The sequence below is a fragment of the Solea solea genome, chromosome 2 (assembly GCF_958295425.1).
Source record: "Solea solea chromosome 2, fSolSol10.1, whole genome shotgun sequence".
Classification (NCBI taxonomy): domain Eukaryota; kingdom Metazoa; phylum Chordata; class Actinopteri; order Pleuronectiformes; family Soleidae; genus Solea; species Solea solea.
In genome coordinates, this window is record NC_081135.1 from 6,168,103 (window position 1) to 6,183,296 (window position 15,194).

General features: G+C 39.7%; 1 protein-coding gene across 3 annotated transcripts in view; it reads right to left on the reverse strand.

Moving 5' to 3' along the window:
- The window catches only part of LOC131448985 (interleukin-1 receptor accessory protein-like 1), a 238,457-nt gene that overhangs the window by 67,261 nt on the left and 156,002 nt on the right, over positions 1 to 15,194 (reverse strand). For all 3 annotated transcript variants that reach the window (XM_058621857.1, XM_058621867.1, XM_058621846.1), the window contains one exon: positions 11,784 to 11,858. In XM_058621857.1, coding sequence (XP_058477840.1) covers positions 11,784 to 11,858 — 75 coding nt within the window. The remainder of the gene's footprint in view (positions 1 to 11,783; positions 11,859 to 15,194) is intronic.

Consider the following 15,194-nt stretch of genomic DNA (forward strand, 5'->3'; position numbering starts at 1 on the left):
TAAAGGTAATCAATGCTAATCTGGCGATGATGAACAGGGACTGTCCTTCAAATTAAGCCTTTGATTCATCCCTAAGCAGGTAAACGTGGAGCCATATCATACGGAAGTTTAATTTTATCACGAAAATGATCAATATCAATCGATTTTAAACTTATCAAGATAATGTTTTTGGCCATATCGCAAACCTCTGTCTGTCATACAGCTTCCTGCATCCATTCCAGTTCAGGCAACAGCTCTACTACAATTCCTTCATACCACTTTCATTCCTGTGAACCCAATTAGAACAAAAGAAAGGATGTGAGTCATTAAGTGGGTGAAACCAAAACCATTATACCATGTGCTTAACTCGTCTGTGCGCTGCTCCACTCCATAAACACCACAGGAGGTAGCACACATATTGTTTTTCTCAATCAGACGTGGGACGGGAGGATTGACAGCAGTTGGACTGAGCCAGGGTTGCATTCCCTTTCTATTCTCCAACAAACAGACGTGACAATGTGATGTGTACGAACGCAGCCAACTCCACTACAGCGTGGGTGGGGGAGGGCCCCACAGAGCCCCACAGACACATCTATGCTTGAGAATGGCACGATCCAATTTGATTCAGAGTTTACTGTTCGTGCCTCTGGGGATGCAGTGATTTCGCCTTACACCTGATGAGTCAGCACTTCAGTGGATTTGGAAAAAAAAAAATGAAATGCAGTGGAGTGTTTGACTGTGATGTGGGGTGTGTACACGTCTGATTCTCAGGTTGAAGACAAGACCCAGCGTACGAAGGCTATTCCTGGTTGGTTCGGTGATTGCTTGGTGTTTTATACCATTAAAGTGTGTCACAATCTTGCTGCTCAAAATGTTTTAAAATTGAAAAACAGTCTTACTATAGGGTTTCATTTTGGGCTGTAGAAAATGTGATTGACAAATCATTGCTAACAACAGGTGGTTCATCTGTTCCGCTAGCTTGTGTCGAAACTGTTGAATCAAGAACGGCAGAAGTTTTATTAAAGACCTTGTTTTTGGCAGAAACAACTTAGTAGCCTGCCGTTATTTTTGAGTGAGACCTTCAGTTTGGCATTTCTGGTCAGTAGGTGGATAGCTTTAAAGGGGTTGCTTTAATAGTTGGTTTAGATTTGAATGAAAACGGGAATGTTTTGTTCATCGAATGCAAACAAGAAGCTACTGAGGTGTCCTTTAAACCTATAGAAGGTCATCCAGTATGGAGAAGTGGCTGGTAAAACATTATAATGCTTACTTTTATCAATTTGTTATTTCAGTCCTTCATGTCGTCCTCCAACTCTGTAATATTACACAGATGTGAGACTGACCTGCCTGATTTCCACTTGTAGTTTCGAGTCTTCCCACGACATTAATAAGAAAGCAAACTTTCTAGGTTCTCAGATATGTGAAGGAAACACATACTGAAGAAAAAATAGGAAGTTGGACCCTGATACTTCTGCATTCAAAAATAATGTCTTTCAGGCCTCTGATTAATATTAAACCAAAATTCCAGTTTAAAACAATACTAAACAACTAAAATCCAATCTTACAAATGTTGATGTGTCATGGCCAAGAAAGCTGGTGGTGTGTAGTTGTTGTTCTGTGGTTCCTGTTTTATTTTGAAATTTCTCTCTCCTCTTGTTTCAGGGAACTTGCCACTTCCCCTTGTGTTTTCCTGCCAGTCTGATTGTCTTCCCCGCCCTAATTGTTTCCACCTGTTCCCCATTACCGTGTGTACTTATGGTCTGTGTCTAGTTTTTCCTTTAAAATAGTGTTGTTTTTCTTTTGTTTCTTAGCTTTCTTGCTTTTGTTTTTTCCCTCTTATGAATGTTTTTTTCTTGTTGCTCTTTGAAAATAAGTGTCCGTTTTTTTTCACCTCATCTCCCGAGTCATGCAATTGGGTCCAAGTCCTTGTCTCGGTGTGACAAGATGTGGCTCCATTTTTGTTTTATTTACAGTATATACAGTTCATTTTAATCTTAACTCTGTGCCTGGTAATGGTTCAGATTTCAGTATTTGATTTGAATCGACAGTCATGCATTTGCTGTACATCAAATTCAATTTATTTATTTTCTTTACCCCCAGCATGATGGACGTTTGGCTGACATGAACCACCTTTTAGAAACAAGCAGCAACATTACCGGTAAATGCCAAGTCTAGATGGTAAGAGCCGTCAGAATGTGTCTGTATTGGACGTCCTGTCTGACGGGGGAAAATCAATAACGTAATCAATCATCAGATTCACGGAAAGTAACCAGCTATTGCATGCGTCAGCTGTGACATCCTGCCTTCAGAATACACAACTTTATTTAAAAATTAAAAATGACACAGACTGAGCCATTCACACACACTGGGGTTTATTTGAGTCACCATTGGCTCTTTAGTATTTAACTATAACTAACGGTTGTTGCTGTCGTAACTGGTGAGCTGGAGTCTCCTCACAGTCATTTTTCCTTCTGCACAAGCCATCAGTTTCAGTCAGCATAAGTATAATGTGTCGTTGGTGTTGGTGTGGACAATCCCCCCCCCCAGAAATATCTAAGGCTGCGGACGATGAAAAAAGTCCTTCAAATGTGAGTTTTTAGGTGAAACCTAAGACACAATTCACAACAGACATTTTTTTAACCCAAGTAATTAATACTTTAATTGTGATCAAATTGTGGCTGTGTGTGTGAACAGGGAAACTGATCATAAAAAAACAGATAAATAACCTTAAAAATATGTATCTAATTTCGATCGAGGAGCAGAACTTTGTTTGGAAGTTAAACTGACGGGTGACCTTGAGCTGGAGGTTTTTAACCTCTTTCTCACATCGAGAAGCCGTGCTGGTTGCTGCAATCAAAATTAAATGCAACAGGCCGACCCTTTACCCAGTAATATTGGTCTCCTCATTTATCGTGGAATAATACATATATTAATAAACTTTTTCAATTGTATCTTTCACATATAAAAGTAACCAAAGCATGTGAAAGTATAACATAATAATAATAAATAATAAAAAAACAATAAAAGCTATGAAATAAAAACTAAAAAGATTGATTGAAAACATTAATTCATTAAAGAAATGTGAGGCAGAATGTTGCATATTGGACCAGGAAACTGTGCTGCAATCAACAGCCTGTCTACAAGAAATATTAATATATTTTAGCAAAGTAAAGTTAGTCACATTGTTTCATTGTATCATTGTGAATGGATGTCAGTCAGCTACCAAATACATCAAAACTCTCTCTCTCTCTGTCAGTCTCTGTACAGGTACAGTAATGAAAGCACTACCTCTCCATGGTGCATAACTACTCTTACTCTGTCCTTTGTCTACATTTGTACTCGTGTGAAAAGAAGTGCATGTGGGCACAAGCACACACGTGTGTGTGCACGTGCGCACACACTCTTCACATCCTGCTTTATTAGTTGATGAGTCATAGCTGTGGTCGTTCAAACTGGGACAATACAAACAATACATGCACACAGAGAATGAATACACACACACACACACTCTCTCTCGCTCTCTCACATACACACACACACACACACAGCCGCTGAAGCTCCCTGGTGCTGACAGGTTAGTGCTGTTTTTCTTTCACACCTCCAAAAAAAAAAGGTGTACTGCAAAAAAAGAAAAAAAAATCAGCACCACCTGCCTCCTCCATGAAACAGATTATCAGGGGACAACCTTTTCTCAAAATCACGACCATCACCTGGCATGAGACAAGTTATTGATTGAGCACATATACCTCATAAAGAGGTTTTCATCTAGTATTGATTTTGTTTTGATACTATGAATTCATAATCAATCAGTACAATATGCAACACAACCACAGTCAGGAATGAAAACACAAGAGGTTTGTTGGTGTAACGTTGTGAGTGGAAATGTTTTTTGTGGAAAGCTTCACTACCCATTGTGTCGCTCCGAAAGCCCAAACTGGCACCGGCAAGTTTACATTTCACAGCTAATTTTCTTCCGGAAAATCAGGAAAATTGTGACAGTGATGTTAGGTAGCGATTGTGTTTAGCAATAAGACCGTCACAGTGAGAATAATAAGTGCATGAAAGCACATTGGTTGTCTTTATTTATCTCTAAATATTGGTTTAGAGGGAAGAGAATCTTTTTTTTGCAATATAAAGCCAAACACAGGTGTTACAGGGGGCGACTGTAACCATGACGATCTTTTCCAAATCCTTTTTAATTAGAGTAAAAGAAATAAAATATAAAAGAGAAAGATATCGTGAAAAATCTGTTGGTGTTTTTCCACAGTAGCAGCAGCAGCAGTAGCTAATGGACCAGGGAGCCAGCAATGCACAAGTCATCTGAAAAACACTTTGTCTTAGCTGTGTTGCTGTCATAATTGAAATCGATATCAATACTGTGTCACATTGCATGGAAGGATGTTCAATATCTTCTATCAGATGTATGGTTTGCAGGGAGAGGAAGAAGTCTGGCGCGTATTGGCTAAAAAAGAAAGAAACGGGCTCCTATGTTACGGTTAGCCTGAGTCTCAGAGATTAAACCAAGGTGCTGCCGAGACAGCTGGCAGTACCAGTGATTCCTCTCAGCAAGAAGCAGGAAAAGAAATCAACTTTTTTCTTTCTTTATGCCATTATACATTTTCTGGGCACTTTCGTTTTTATTCTTAGGTACATTTCTGTTCCAATGACTTCAGAAACAAGGTACAATTTCAGGCTGGCAAAGAACATGTCGTGATTCTTACCCAAAATGCTCGAGGTTGCCATGTCCATGTCCCACCTGTACAATACTGCGCTGTGTGCACTGATTGCACTGTGAGCTCAAAACAGCAGTGGAATAAGAAGTGCAGGCAATTACCAGCACTACAAATGCATTTTATAATATTAGCAGAGTATTGAGTATGTTTTAACTGTAACAAATGTGTATGTGTATATTTAACCCTGGATTTAAATGTTTTAGCATAGTATGCTTCCACAAAGTACACATACTGGAAGGGTTTGTTCCTTCTGGCGGCTATAGAAACATGTCAATGCAAGATAGCAGCCATTTTAAAGTGAGGCCCTACCCTTAAGTTTATATAGCAGGTTTATTCTACTATGGAACCCAAGCAATATGATTTTTTTAGACACTTACACAAACATACTCATGGGTAAATTATTCAATTTCTGCCAATGTTACACACAGGAACTTGAAAGTTTGCTGTACTTGTCACCTCCCTTCCATCCTGACCATCAACCTGGCCCTCAAGCTCACTGGCGAGACATCAGAGGATGCTCGCTCTCTCTGTCTCATACACCCTCACTCACAATGACACCAACATAATCAGACCAGCGATGGTACAAAGGGACTGTCGCCCCACCAAGGTCACACTCTGGGTGTAGAGGAGATGCTGTCATCTCCGTCCAACCTGGAAGCACAATCTAATAAATGCAGCCAGAAGGAAACCAACATGGCCACCTGTTTGGCTGGAAACACGGCAAGGGCAATTAGTTCAACCAGACAACACACACTCAGACACACCGACACACACACACCGATACACACACGTGCAGCCAAGTGTTCATCTGGCTTCACAGAGGTTGATCAATTCTTGAGGAATAAAAGAAATGCAAGCTGCACTTTTATTAAACCGGGGGAACTCCACAAACGTCCAGGGATGAAGTAGTACTGTGCATACGAGAGACATTACAATGAAAAGGATCCCCTAGTCACTGGAGCCACAATGTCCTCTTCGCCTGCTCACAATTCAAGTTCTTTAACAAAACAGCAAGGTGAAGAGCTGTGCTGAGGTTAAATTGAGGGCTAATTTAATGGCTGTAAAAACTGTGTGTTTAACTGCGACACTAAAAGGTGCATTTAAATTAAAAGCAGGTGCCTCCTGGGTGCCAAGCTGTCACAGGGCGACGAGTCACAGAGCGAGACCTCCTGCAGTTGGTAATCCATATGCTGTTGTTTAAAAGAGGCGGTTACAGAGGCTACTGTAACCGCTTGATGTGAACTCTGTCAGTGCATGTGCTGTAGAGGCATGTTAGACATGAGTAACAGAACTCCGAATTCAATTATAACTCCGGCGTTGAAACGACCGCTGGACCCAAACTTGGTGGTCCTTCACTGTGTCTGACTAACTCTTCTGGTAACTCGTGTGTTCAAATACTATGAGCCGCGTTACTGGATCCACAGTGGGGCTGGCGCAACCACCAAACCAAAGCAGAAATGTTAATAGTGAATTAACTGGCTCCACCATGTTATCTGGGAAGCCAGAATTTCTATTTCCTTAATCTCTGATGACACGTCAGTCAATTTATGACTTGATATGTATTTCATATAGCACATTTAAACACAAGAAGAGACAAAAACCACCCAGACATGAGGCAGTATTTCTTCACACTCAAGTCCCTCTGACAGCTCTTGTTGCTGTTTTCTGCTTAAGGAGAGCAAATGCCTTCAGCCCTTTTCTCTCAGTTTGCTGAAACAACAAGGCTGCAGGTGGGAGCTGCTGACAGGTAGTAGAGTGGGGAACATTTAAAGTGGGGCAACGGCGCCTTGGCATCAACCTTCTGGTCACACTCCCAATTTCTGCGACTACTGAGTGAAAGTAGCTTCCTTCGGTACAGCGGGCCAATCAGGTGTCACCAAACGCCTGTGCAGAGCGTCGCCTTCATTACCGTACTTATGTAAAACACTAATGGGAGCATTACTTCACTAAGAATCCCATCTGATCACACCTGCTCCCCCCTCCGTCTCTCTCTAATATGACTATCACGATTTATGCCTCTGTGCTGCAGGGCATATTAACCATTTGGGACAGTGTGCCGTCTTGTATCCACTTTCATCTGTAATAACCCAAGGTAAGACACCATCATATTTCATCCACTCTGTGAATCTTAAATGATTTTTTTTTTTCTCCCCTGCTCCAACTCTTTGCCAAAATTCCCCCACCTTCATTTCCTCTTTCATTCAGTTTCCTCCTCTCTCTTTCGCTCTCTCTCTCTCTTCATCTTCATTGTGCTCCGTCTTTTCTTCCCCTCAAGGGCCTGGACTCTTCTGGAGATTTGCCAGGAATGCAAATAGGATCACTTGCAGATGTACAATAACTTGAGGGGAATAAATATGCCCTAATTGAGAGAAATGATGTAATATTGATCTGTGGGCCTCTGAACCTCTGGCATCGATGAAGCGTTCTGCCGAGCCTGTGACATTTAGACGGATGGCTGGTGTGTGTGTGTGTGTGTGTGTGTGTGTGTGTGTGTGTGAGAGAGAGAGAGCGTGTGTATGATATTGGGTATAGGTGTTGCTGAGGATGTGTGAGACTTGAACATTGTTAAAGTGAAAGTGTTGAAGTGTTTTCCTGCCCAACATACAAAGAAAACGTCTTCCACTTCATTATATCAAGTGATGCTTTGAACGGGTGTTTTAGTTAAATCTGCATCTGTACCTGTGCAATTAAACTAGTGAGTATATTTATACTCTACAGCGTGCCAGACTGAGTTTGGAGCAAGACTGAAAACGAGTCTAGTCTGTGAGTCTCTTACTCGTTTCATCGTCGTTATAATTGCAGCATTTATTTCGAAAGTTGTGAAAAATACTGATTGATTTTTCCCAAACCTCAAGATGACGACGTCCTTAAATGTCTTGTTTTGTCCACAACCAAAGACATTCAGTATTTACTGTCACAGATAAGACAATCTGTGACAGTAAATGAGTATAGTATACTCATTTTAAGGTCCAGTCTGTAACAGGTTCGGGGAGTTAATTGAATAAATAAGAAATAGAATATATTACCCATCAGTATGTTTGCATAAGTATTTATCTGCATTAAAATAAAAGTTGCTTGATTTCTGTGTAGCCTTTGAATCAGACCTTGCTTTACAGAGACAGCCATTTTGTGCCGCCACATTTCTACAACACACAAACATGCCAAAACCTATGTATAGTGTTTTGGCACTATAGGGTGTGAAGGCCACTGTAGTTCCCTGGCACATTTTTTGGTGATTGAGGAGTCAGTTGAGTCATTTTGATGACAAACAAAGCAATTCTATTTACATATGTATGAAGGTTAATAAAGTGGTCACATGAATAAGTAACAGCACAACGTACCTGCATGCTGGAGTATCAGCACTTCTGCATCTTCATCTTTTATTGATTTCATTTTTTTTTTAAAGGCTACAAGGTTTTAGACAGGGCATGATTTCTACATCTCAAGTGAGAATAGACAAAAATCAATAACCCATGTGATCATCGTGTCCGTCTGACACTTCCATGTTTACAACCTCTCTCCAGGACCGGTGCTATTTACCTTGAACGTGATCCAGCACATGCTGTGTGCCTCCATCCCACTGGAAATGACCAGCAGGATCATTCACCAAAAAAAACATCATTAACAGTAATTACATACTAAAAACAATGATTCCTGCAATCAATGGTGAGAAGATCCAGAACATGAAGAGGATCAAATCTATACAGCGACAGGGAGGAATGTGTTCCAGGAAAATCAACCCTCATAGACTGATTAAGTCAAGTAAAGGTTATAGATTACATACAAGCATCTGTTGGACTGAGTTTGGCGAGAGCTGACATTTTGTCTGCTGCCTGTCAATGCACTTCATCATGTCTGTCTAATGACATGCCGCGTTACAGATGACGTAAAACACATCGGAACAGGCGAGAATCGGAATTTGTAAGGTTCATGGCAGCTTGACCTGCACATGTTTATCGATGTGGCCAACCTCTTTATTATTAATGAACTGCAAATTCTAATTTCAGGATAATAATGGCTTTCCTCGCACTCTGTTCATGTTATTAGATGATTTAACACCTAAAATCCATGTTGTTAGAAATAATACATTGATTTTATTTTTTAGTTTCTGTATAGACTACTTTGGGGTCAATGTAAGCAGCAATGTTAAAGCATAAATACATTAATCCTGTATACTTAAACATTTGTTTATTCATTGCAAATCATTATATTCAGCAACATTATTGCATTTTTTCCTGATATATTACCAATGGAAGTTTAATTACTCAGACACAAAACGATTGTGGGGATGCAGCATTTATCACAGACTGTCTGAGTCACTATGTCTCAGCAGAAATGTGAATAATTTTTGGCAGATTTTGTGAAAGGCTCAGACACCATCGCTGCTACAATCTCCCACAAGTATGTTGTGGAGTCTTACAGTCAAGTGTCAGGGAATGAAGTGTGACATCCAGACAAATGAGGCAGTTTTAATAGCCAATCAAGATCGCCGGGGGTTTTCCCTGTGACGAATATCACAAACAGAGTGATGTGCAGACAAGTGACATGTCAGAAAAGGGAGCAGGAAAAAGCACAAGGAAATAAGGGAATTAATCAGCTGGTTGTCAGCGTGCTTAGTGTTTACAAATAGGACAAATTAGCACTCGAGCAGTCAATTATTCTGCATGCGCACCGGCTGCAGTTTGCGCTGAACTGTCCGACAGAATCGCAGAGCCACACTGGACATGATCCTTCCCGCAGAGAAAGCAGAGGGAAGTGCACGGCATGTTTTAATCACACGTTTAGAATTCAATCAATTATAACTGGAGAACCGCATCCATTAGCATGAAAGACAAATGGAGCCAACCAAACAGCTTAAGTGTGCACTGATTAAATGGTGGCCATTCATAGATCCCACTGTTCTCCCTGCTCTGTCCTTCGAGTACTACAACGACAAGAGCAGGAAAAGTGTCTCTCCACATTCGCCTCTAACCACTCCTCTCACTTTCTCCCTCTCACCTGCTCAATTAACCGTCAACCGAAGCCATTTAGCTTCTATGTGTCGTTGGAGAGTGAATATTTAAAAATCCACCACAACTAACCGCAGCTCCGAAAGCATCACAGTGGATGAAGAAAAACAACGAAGGAAGGGACGGTCTGTAAAGGCAAATAATCAAATAGCAGCTCTGTGTATGTTCAGTATATATGTACACAGAGGTGGAAGGAGGAACATGAAAGAAATATTACCAATCCTCATCCTCACTGACAATAAAAACACAATCTGACTCACTTTGATAAAGATAGAGAGCAAAACCTGAAAATCCCTGCTTTTTTTTGTACATGCGTGAGGAAAATCATCTGCGGCGATATCACTTAATCGGATGAAAAAAAGCAGCGCTGCTTTTATTCGTCATCAATTCAAAGTGACGGTGATTTGCGCCTATTTTCTCATTGCCACCTTTTACCTCCACAAGCCAGTTGTGTTCATCACCCGTGACAAATCTACTTCAAAGGACGCCTCCATCATGACCCATTTTCTCTTCCACCAACAGCTGAGCTTGCGCCCAATAAGGCACAGCGCAGGAATTTTCCCATGAGGCCCGTGTGCATCAAACACGAGAATACAGCTCTGAGGCAGTAGTAGTGGAGAAAATAGAAAAAGTAATGCTAACATCATACATTTGAAGATAATATGTACAGTTTCTCAGAAGAACAACTTTGATTCATTACTGACTCAATACGTACGGGCAAAAACAAGCCGCATTCACGCTGCTCAAGAGAACCGACGAAAGACGTGACGAGCATGAGCCCAATGAGGAGGCACTCAAGGAGGGAGAGGGAGAATCAGCAGCAGGCACGTCTTTCAAACCCAGTGAGTCACTTTTGTATCATCCACAGATGTTGGGAGTGACTCATCTCTTTTTTCTTCTTCTATCAAGATGAAATGCGAGGTCCCTTCAAGAAAAGAGGAGCTGAGAGAGAGACCTAACTGAAAATCTCTGACTGCACCCAAATGCAACACAGAGGAAACAGCAACAGACTAATTCCTTGAATATGATCTAAACAAGAGTCTGCTCTAGGAAATGTGAATCCTATGTTTGATTGTTTTTTTTTTTAATTTAATTGAAAAGCTTAGATTTTTTGTCTATTATTTCTATCTTGTGTAAAAGCACTTTTTTTTATCATATATTTGTAGCTAACAACCATGTTCATAGACCAATTAAAGCAAAACAGTTTTTTCTTTCATGTTCCTTCTGTCACAGTTGAGCTACTGTCACTTCCTTACATGCAAGTCATCCAACAGCACTTTGTGCATAATCCCTCCTATTAGTGGCAAGCTTTTAACTTGAAATGTGTGACTTTAAACTGACACTGAAGTCATTTTGCATTGTATTTTCTGTTTCTAATTACTTGAGGCAACAGCTTTGTCTTGATTCAAGGTCCCGTTTTAAAGGCTCCTCCAAAATGGTGGATCCTTTGCATCCTTCAAATGAAGCCTTGCAGTCAAGACACAATAAAAAAATGATTCCTATTAATAAAAAAAAAAAAGAAAAAATATTTCTAAAAAGTGTCTCTGAAAATGAAAACTTCATGTTTCATGTTGGACGGTTTTCATGTAAAATATGTGTGGAAGAAGAGACAGCAGCTCAACAGTAACAGAAGGAAACATCAGAGAGAAAAGGTGTTTTGATTTAATTGGTGCATGAATGCAGGATTTCTGGAGTGAGAATGACATTATACGACTGTTACGCTGACAGATCAGCAGTGACTCTCCTCAATTTAACAAGACGACAACGTAAACGTGGAGAAAATGTTGCGTAAACAGCTTCAACAAAGGCTCCTAAATAAATGAAAACACGGAAATTCAAGAGTCGAAACTGTTCTCTTTGCAGTTGTGGTACAACATGAACCACCAACGTACCGTATTTGACAAGAAGGAAGAAATAAAGAAGTTAAATATGCTATATTTTCCTAAAACAAAAGCCGCAGTCGAGAGGAAAAATGTTTGTGTAACACAAGTCTATGACGCCACACGCTCCAGCAACACAAAATACACAATCAGTGTGGGAAATAAATACGTTTTTCTCTTACCTATAGCCATCTCGATGATGCTCATCTGGCTGTCTGAAGGGAAGAGGATTTTTGGCGGCTTGTCTGTTAGTGGCGCTGTGAAAAAACAAACACAGAAAAGGGACATTAAATTCCACATTTTCCCCTACGGAGAGTGGGAGTGTGATTTATTTATTAAAGACCAAGATAAATGGGAACAAATAAATGCAATACTTTAAGCGTAAATATAGACAAAAAAGGGACGAATCATGAATTTCAATTTATACATCAATGCATATCTTCTCAAAGCAGCAGCTGCTTCAACATTAATGCCACTAAGTCTTTGTAGTGTGTAAGAGATGATGTGGCTTTGACGTGGACTGCAGCGCAGAGTGCTGCTGTGTATTGGACAGCTGTGTGACTAGTCAGAGTCATTCATAGCTGCAGTGAGCATGAGATGCTGCAGGGAGAAAGAAAAGCAAAAGCAAAACAGAGCATTCTGAATGAGTATGTGACACACTGTAGGTTGTGAACTGTATCGCATGGAGCTGCCTTCAAATCACCAGCAGCTGCTGAGTAACAAGAGACTTTCACTTAGAAGCTCCTTATTATGATGATTCCCTAATAGCTTGTGGAACCATGGAGGATTTCTGTTTCCACATGATTGGATATACATGAGGCTCGTTTCAGTACGAATCACTTACACATCGACTGGATCGGAACCGGGAAAAATGTGTTGTGTTTTAATGAGGAGCGACTGGACACTGCCGTGCGTTTGCTACACTTCACTTCTCTCACCACAGCATGGTGGCATTTAAATCTCCATTCAGTTTCTCTGCCATAGCTTTGTGATTTGACTTGACTTAATCCTTGACAATGACATTTTCTTTTGATGACTGAGATTGGGCAAGATTCTGCAATTTACATGCATTTTTAAAAATGTGTTGGAATCGCGTTGGTCCGCCTGCCATGATAGTGACACCATATTTTACTTACAGGGTTATTTTAAGTTCATCTTCTCAATCAGGTCGTCTGGATTTGTTTTGATTTTTTGACTGTAGTATTGTTAAAAAATGTTCAAAGAGTGAGTGCTGTGCTGATCTCATCTGTCAAAGGCGGGATCACACCCTGGACAGATCGCAAGTCCTTAGTTTATGAATTTTCTAGTTATCACAGACAGGTCTAGGAGTTACAGTAATGAGAAGTACGCATGTCAAATCCTGTCGGCGACAAAAAAAACCCAAACAAATTTTAACAAAATGTGAAGAAACTAAAAAACCCCACACAGATCTGACATAGTGGGCAGATATGAGTCGCTACCATCCCTTTACACGTGCTAATGAAAAGCTGGTTGATTTTTTTGATGTTCATTCGTTTGACAGAGGGAGAAAAAAGAAACTCATAAAGATCATGCAATTTGTTGAGCACAGTCGGCTGATAAGAAGGAAAAAAGAGCTCATTAATTACATAACCCCCCCATCCCCCCGCAAAAAAAAAAAAAAAAAGGACCACAGCGATTTATGACTTTTTCCTGTGCCTGGTGTGTTTCAAGGCTGTGTAAAGAAATCTCATTACCTTAATTACCTTTCCCTCAGTGAAATATACTCACTGAGCGTTATAGGGGGGAAAAAAAGGAGTCTTTTGCAGTTCTAATGGTTCGTCTTGCATCAAACAGCAGTGAAACTGAAGACAGGAAATAGTTCAGACTGCAAAATGTGACCGCAAGCATTTACATTAGCAGGTACAAAAGCTACAACTTGTACCTTATAGTGATAAAGAAGTAACATAATGTAACCCCCCCAGAAATTAAATTACCTCTATACTGAATATCTATAATGAATCTGATCAAAACCGAATCCATAAAATTGACACCAACTCTCAAGATGAGTACTGTATGAGACATAAAGTCTTTTTGTCATTACTGATCAAAAGTAACCTTTCAGCATAAGAAAAAACTACAGCCACTGCTGATTTTCTGTAGCCATGGTGAAATCTGGCACATATGACGTAAGACTCTGACCAATCACGGGGCAGTTGACACAGAGGCACACGATTGGCTGCAGCTGCATGTTCCTTTAGTGCAGAGGTGTTAAACTGGTGGCCACTTAATATCTCGTTATAAAGATTTTTTTTTTTAATTATCCTCACTGAGTGCACCTTTTAGTTTCTTATAATTTCTTTTTCTCCCCTCTTTGTTTTACCGCTCTATTTAAATGTTTTACAGTCTTTTATTATGCCTTTTCTATCTTTATTCCTGCTGCTGTATTTCCCTTTCTTTTTTATTGTAAAGCACTTGAAATGCCTTGTTGTTGAAATGTGCTATATAAATAAACTTGCCTTGCCCCTTCCTTTAAACACAGTGACGTGACAGAACATAGACAGAATATAACACTCCATATATTTGCTAACAATGTTTTTTTAATACAGTAATAATAAGACAGTGAGTTGTAATTGTCACATTATTAAATGTATTAAATTCAACCTTAAATTAGCTTGTTTGGTGTTTTAATTACAGTTGTCCACATTATTGTTTACTTAGATTTATTTCTCTGTTTTTGATTTTAATATCATAAATATGCTATTATGCATATGCAGTGTACATCATTCCATATAACAAACCTTTACTTTTACTTTGAAATTCAGTGATATTATCATGAATACCTTTATTGAATTATTATTTTAAGGTCATATTGCCTATCAGCTATCGTACAGTTCCCCACAATCTGGCCCCTCTTGAACCAGATTAGATGCTCATTGGCCCCCAGGTCATTTGAGTTTGACACCCCTGCTTTAATGGAACAGTTGATATTTCAGCATTGAGAAAACAACATTAAAAAAAAAAAAATTCACCACAGATGACGTTGGCCCCCTTTTATATTTCTCTAATATTTCCATAGAAAATAGAGTTAGATTTTCTATCAAAATCTTTTGTTATTTCTGAAATTGCTGTATTTTAGGTAAAATTCACATTTTTAATATCTATATTTAAACATGCTCATAAGAGGCTTGTGTTAACATCAGCAGTGATTCATACATTCACATAATGAGCTTATCTGATGATTTAGTCCCACAGATTTGACCTCAAGGTCAATATAGAAAGGAACTTACGAAGATTAACAAAACCTCGCTGAGTCATACTGAACATTTATCCCCACATAATGCAAAAAATAAAACTCTTGTGTGCGTGGGTTATTCAGGGGCTCTGAAAAATATTAATTTGACTGCTTCAGTGGGATCTGTGTGACCAGTCTGTGGGTGTGGACAAACATAAATGGGAAATTCAATAAAAGGCAGAGGACATAAGCACCGCTGGTGAATTATATTTAGTCTCTCCTCCTGCGTCTGTTTAATGTCCTAGCCTGACTTTAAATTTTAATTCTTAAAATAAAACAATGGCACAGTCAAATATACATGCTGACTTGCAGGTTGCACTGAGACAGCTGAAGGTGACAA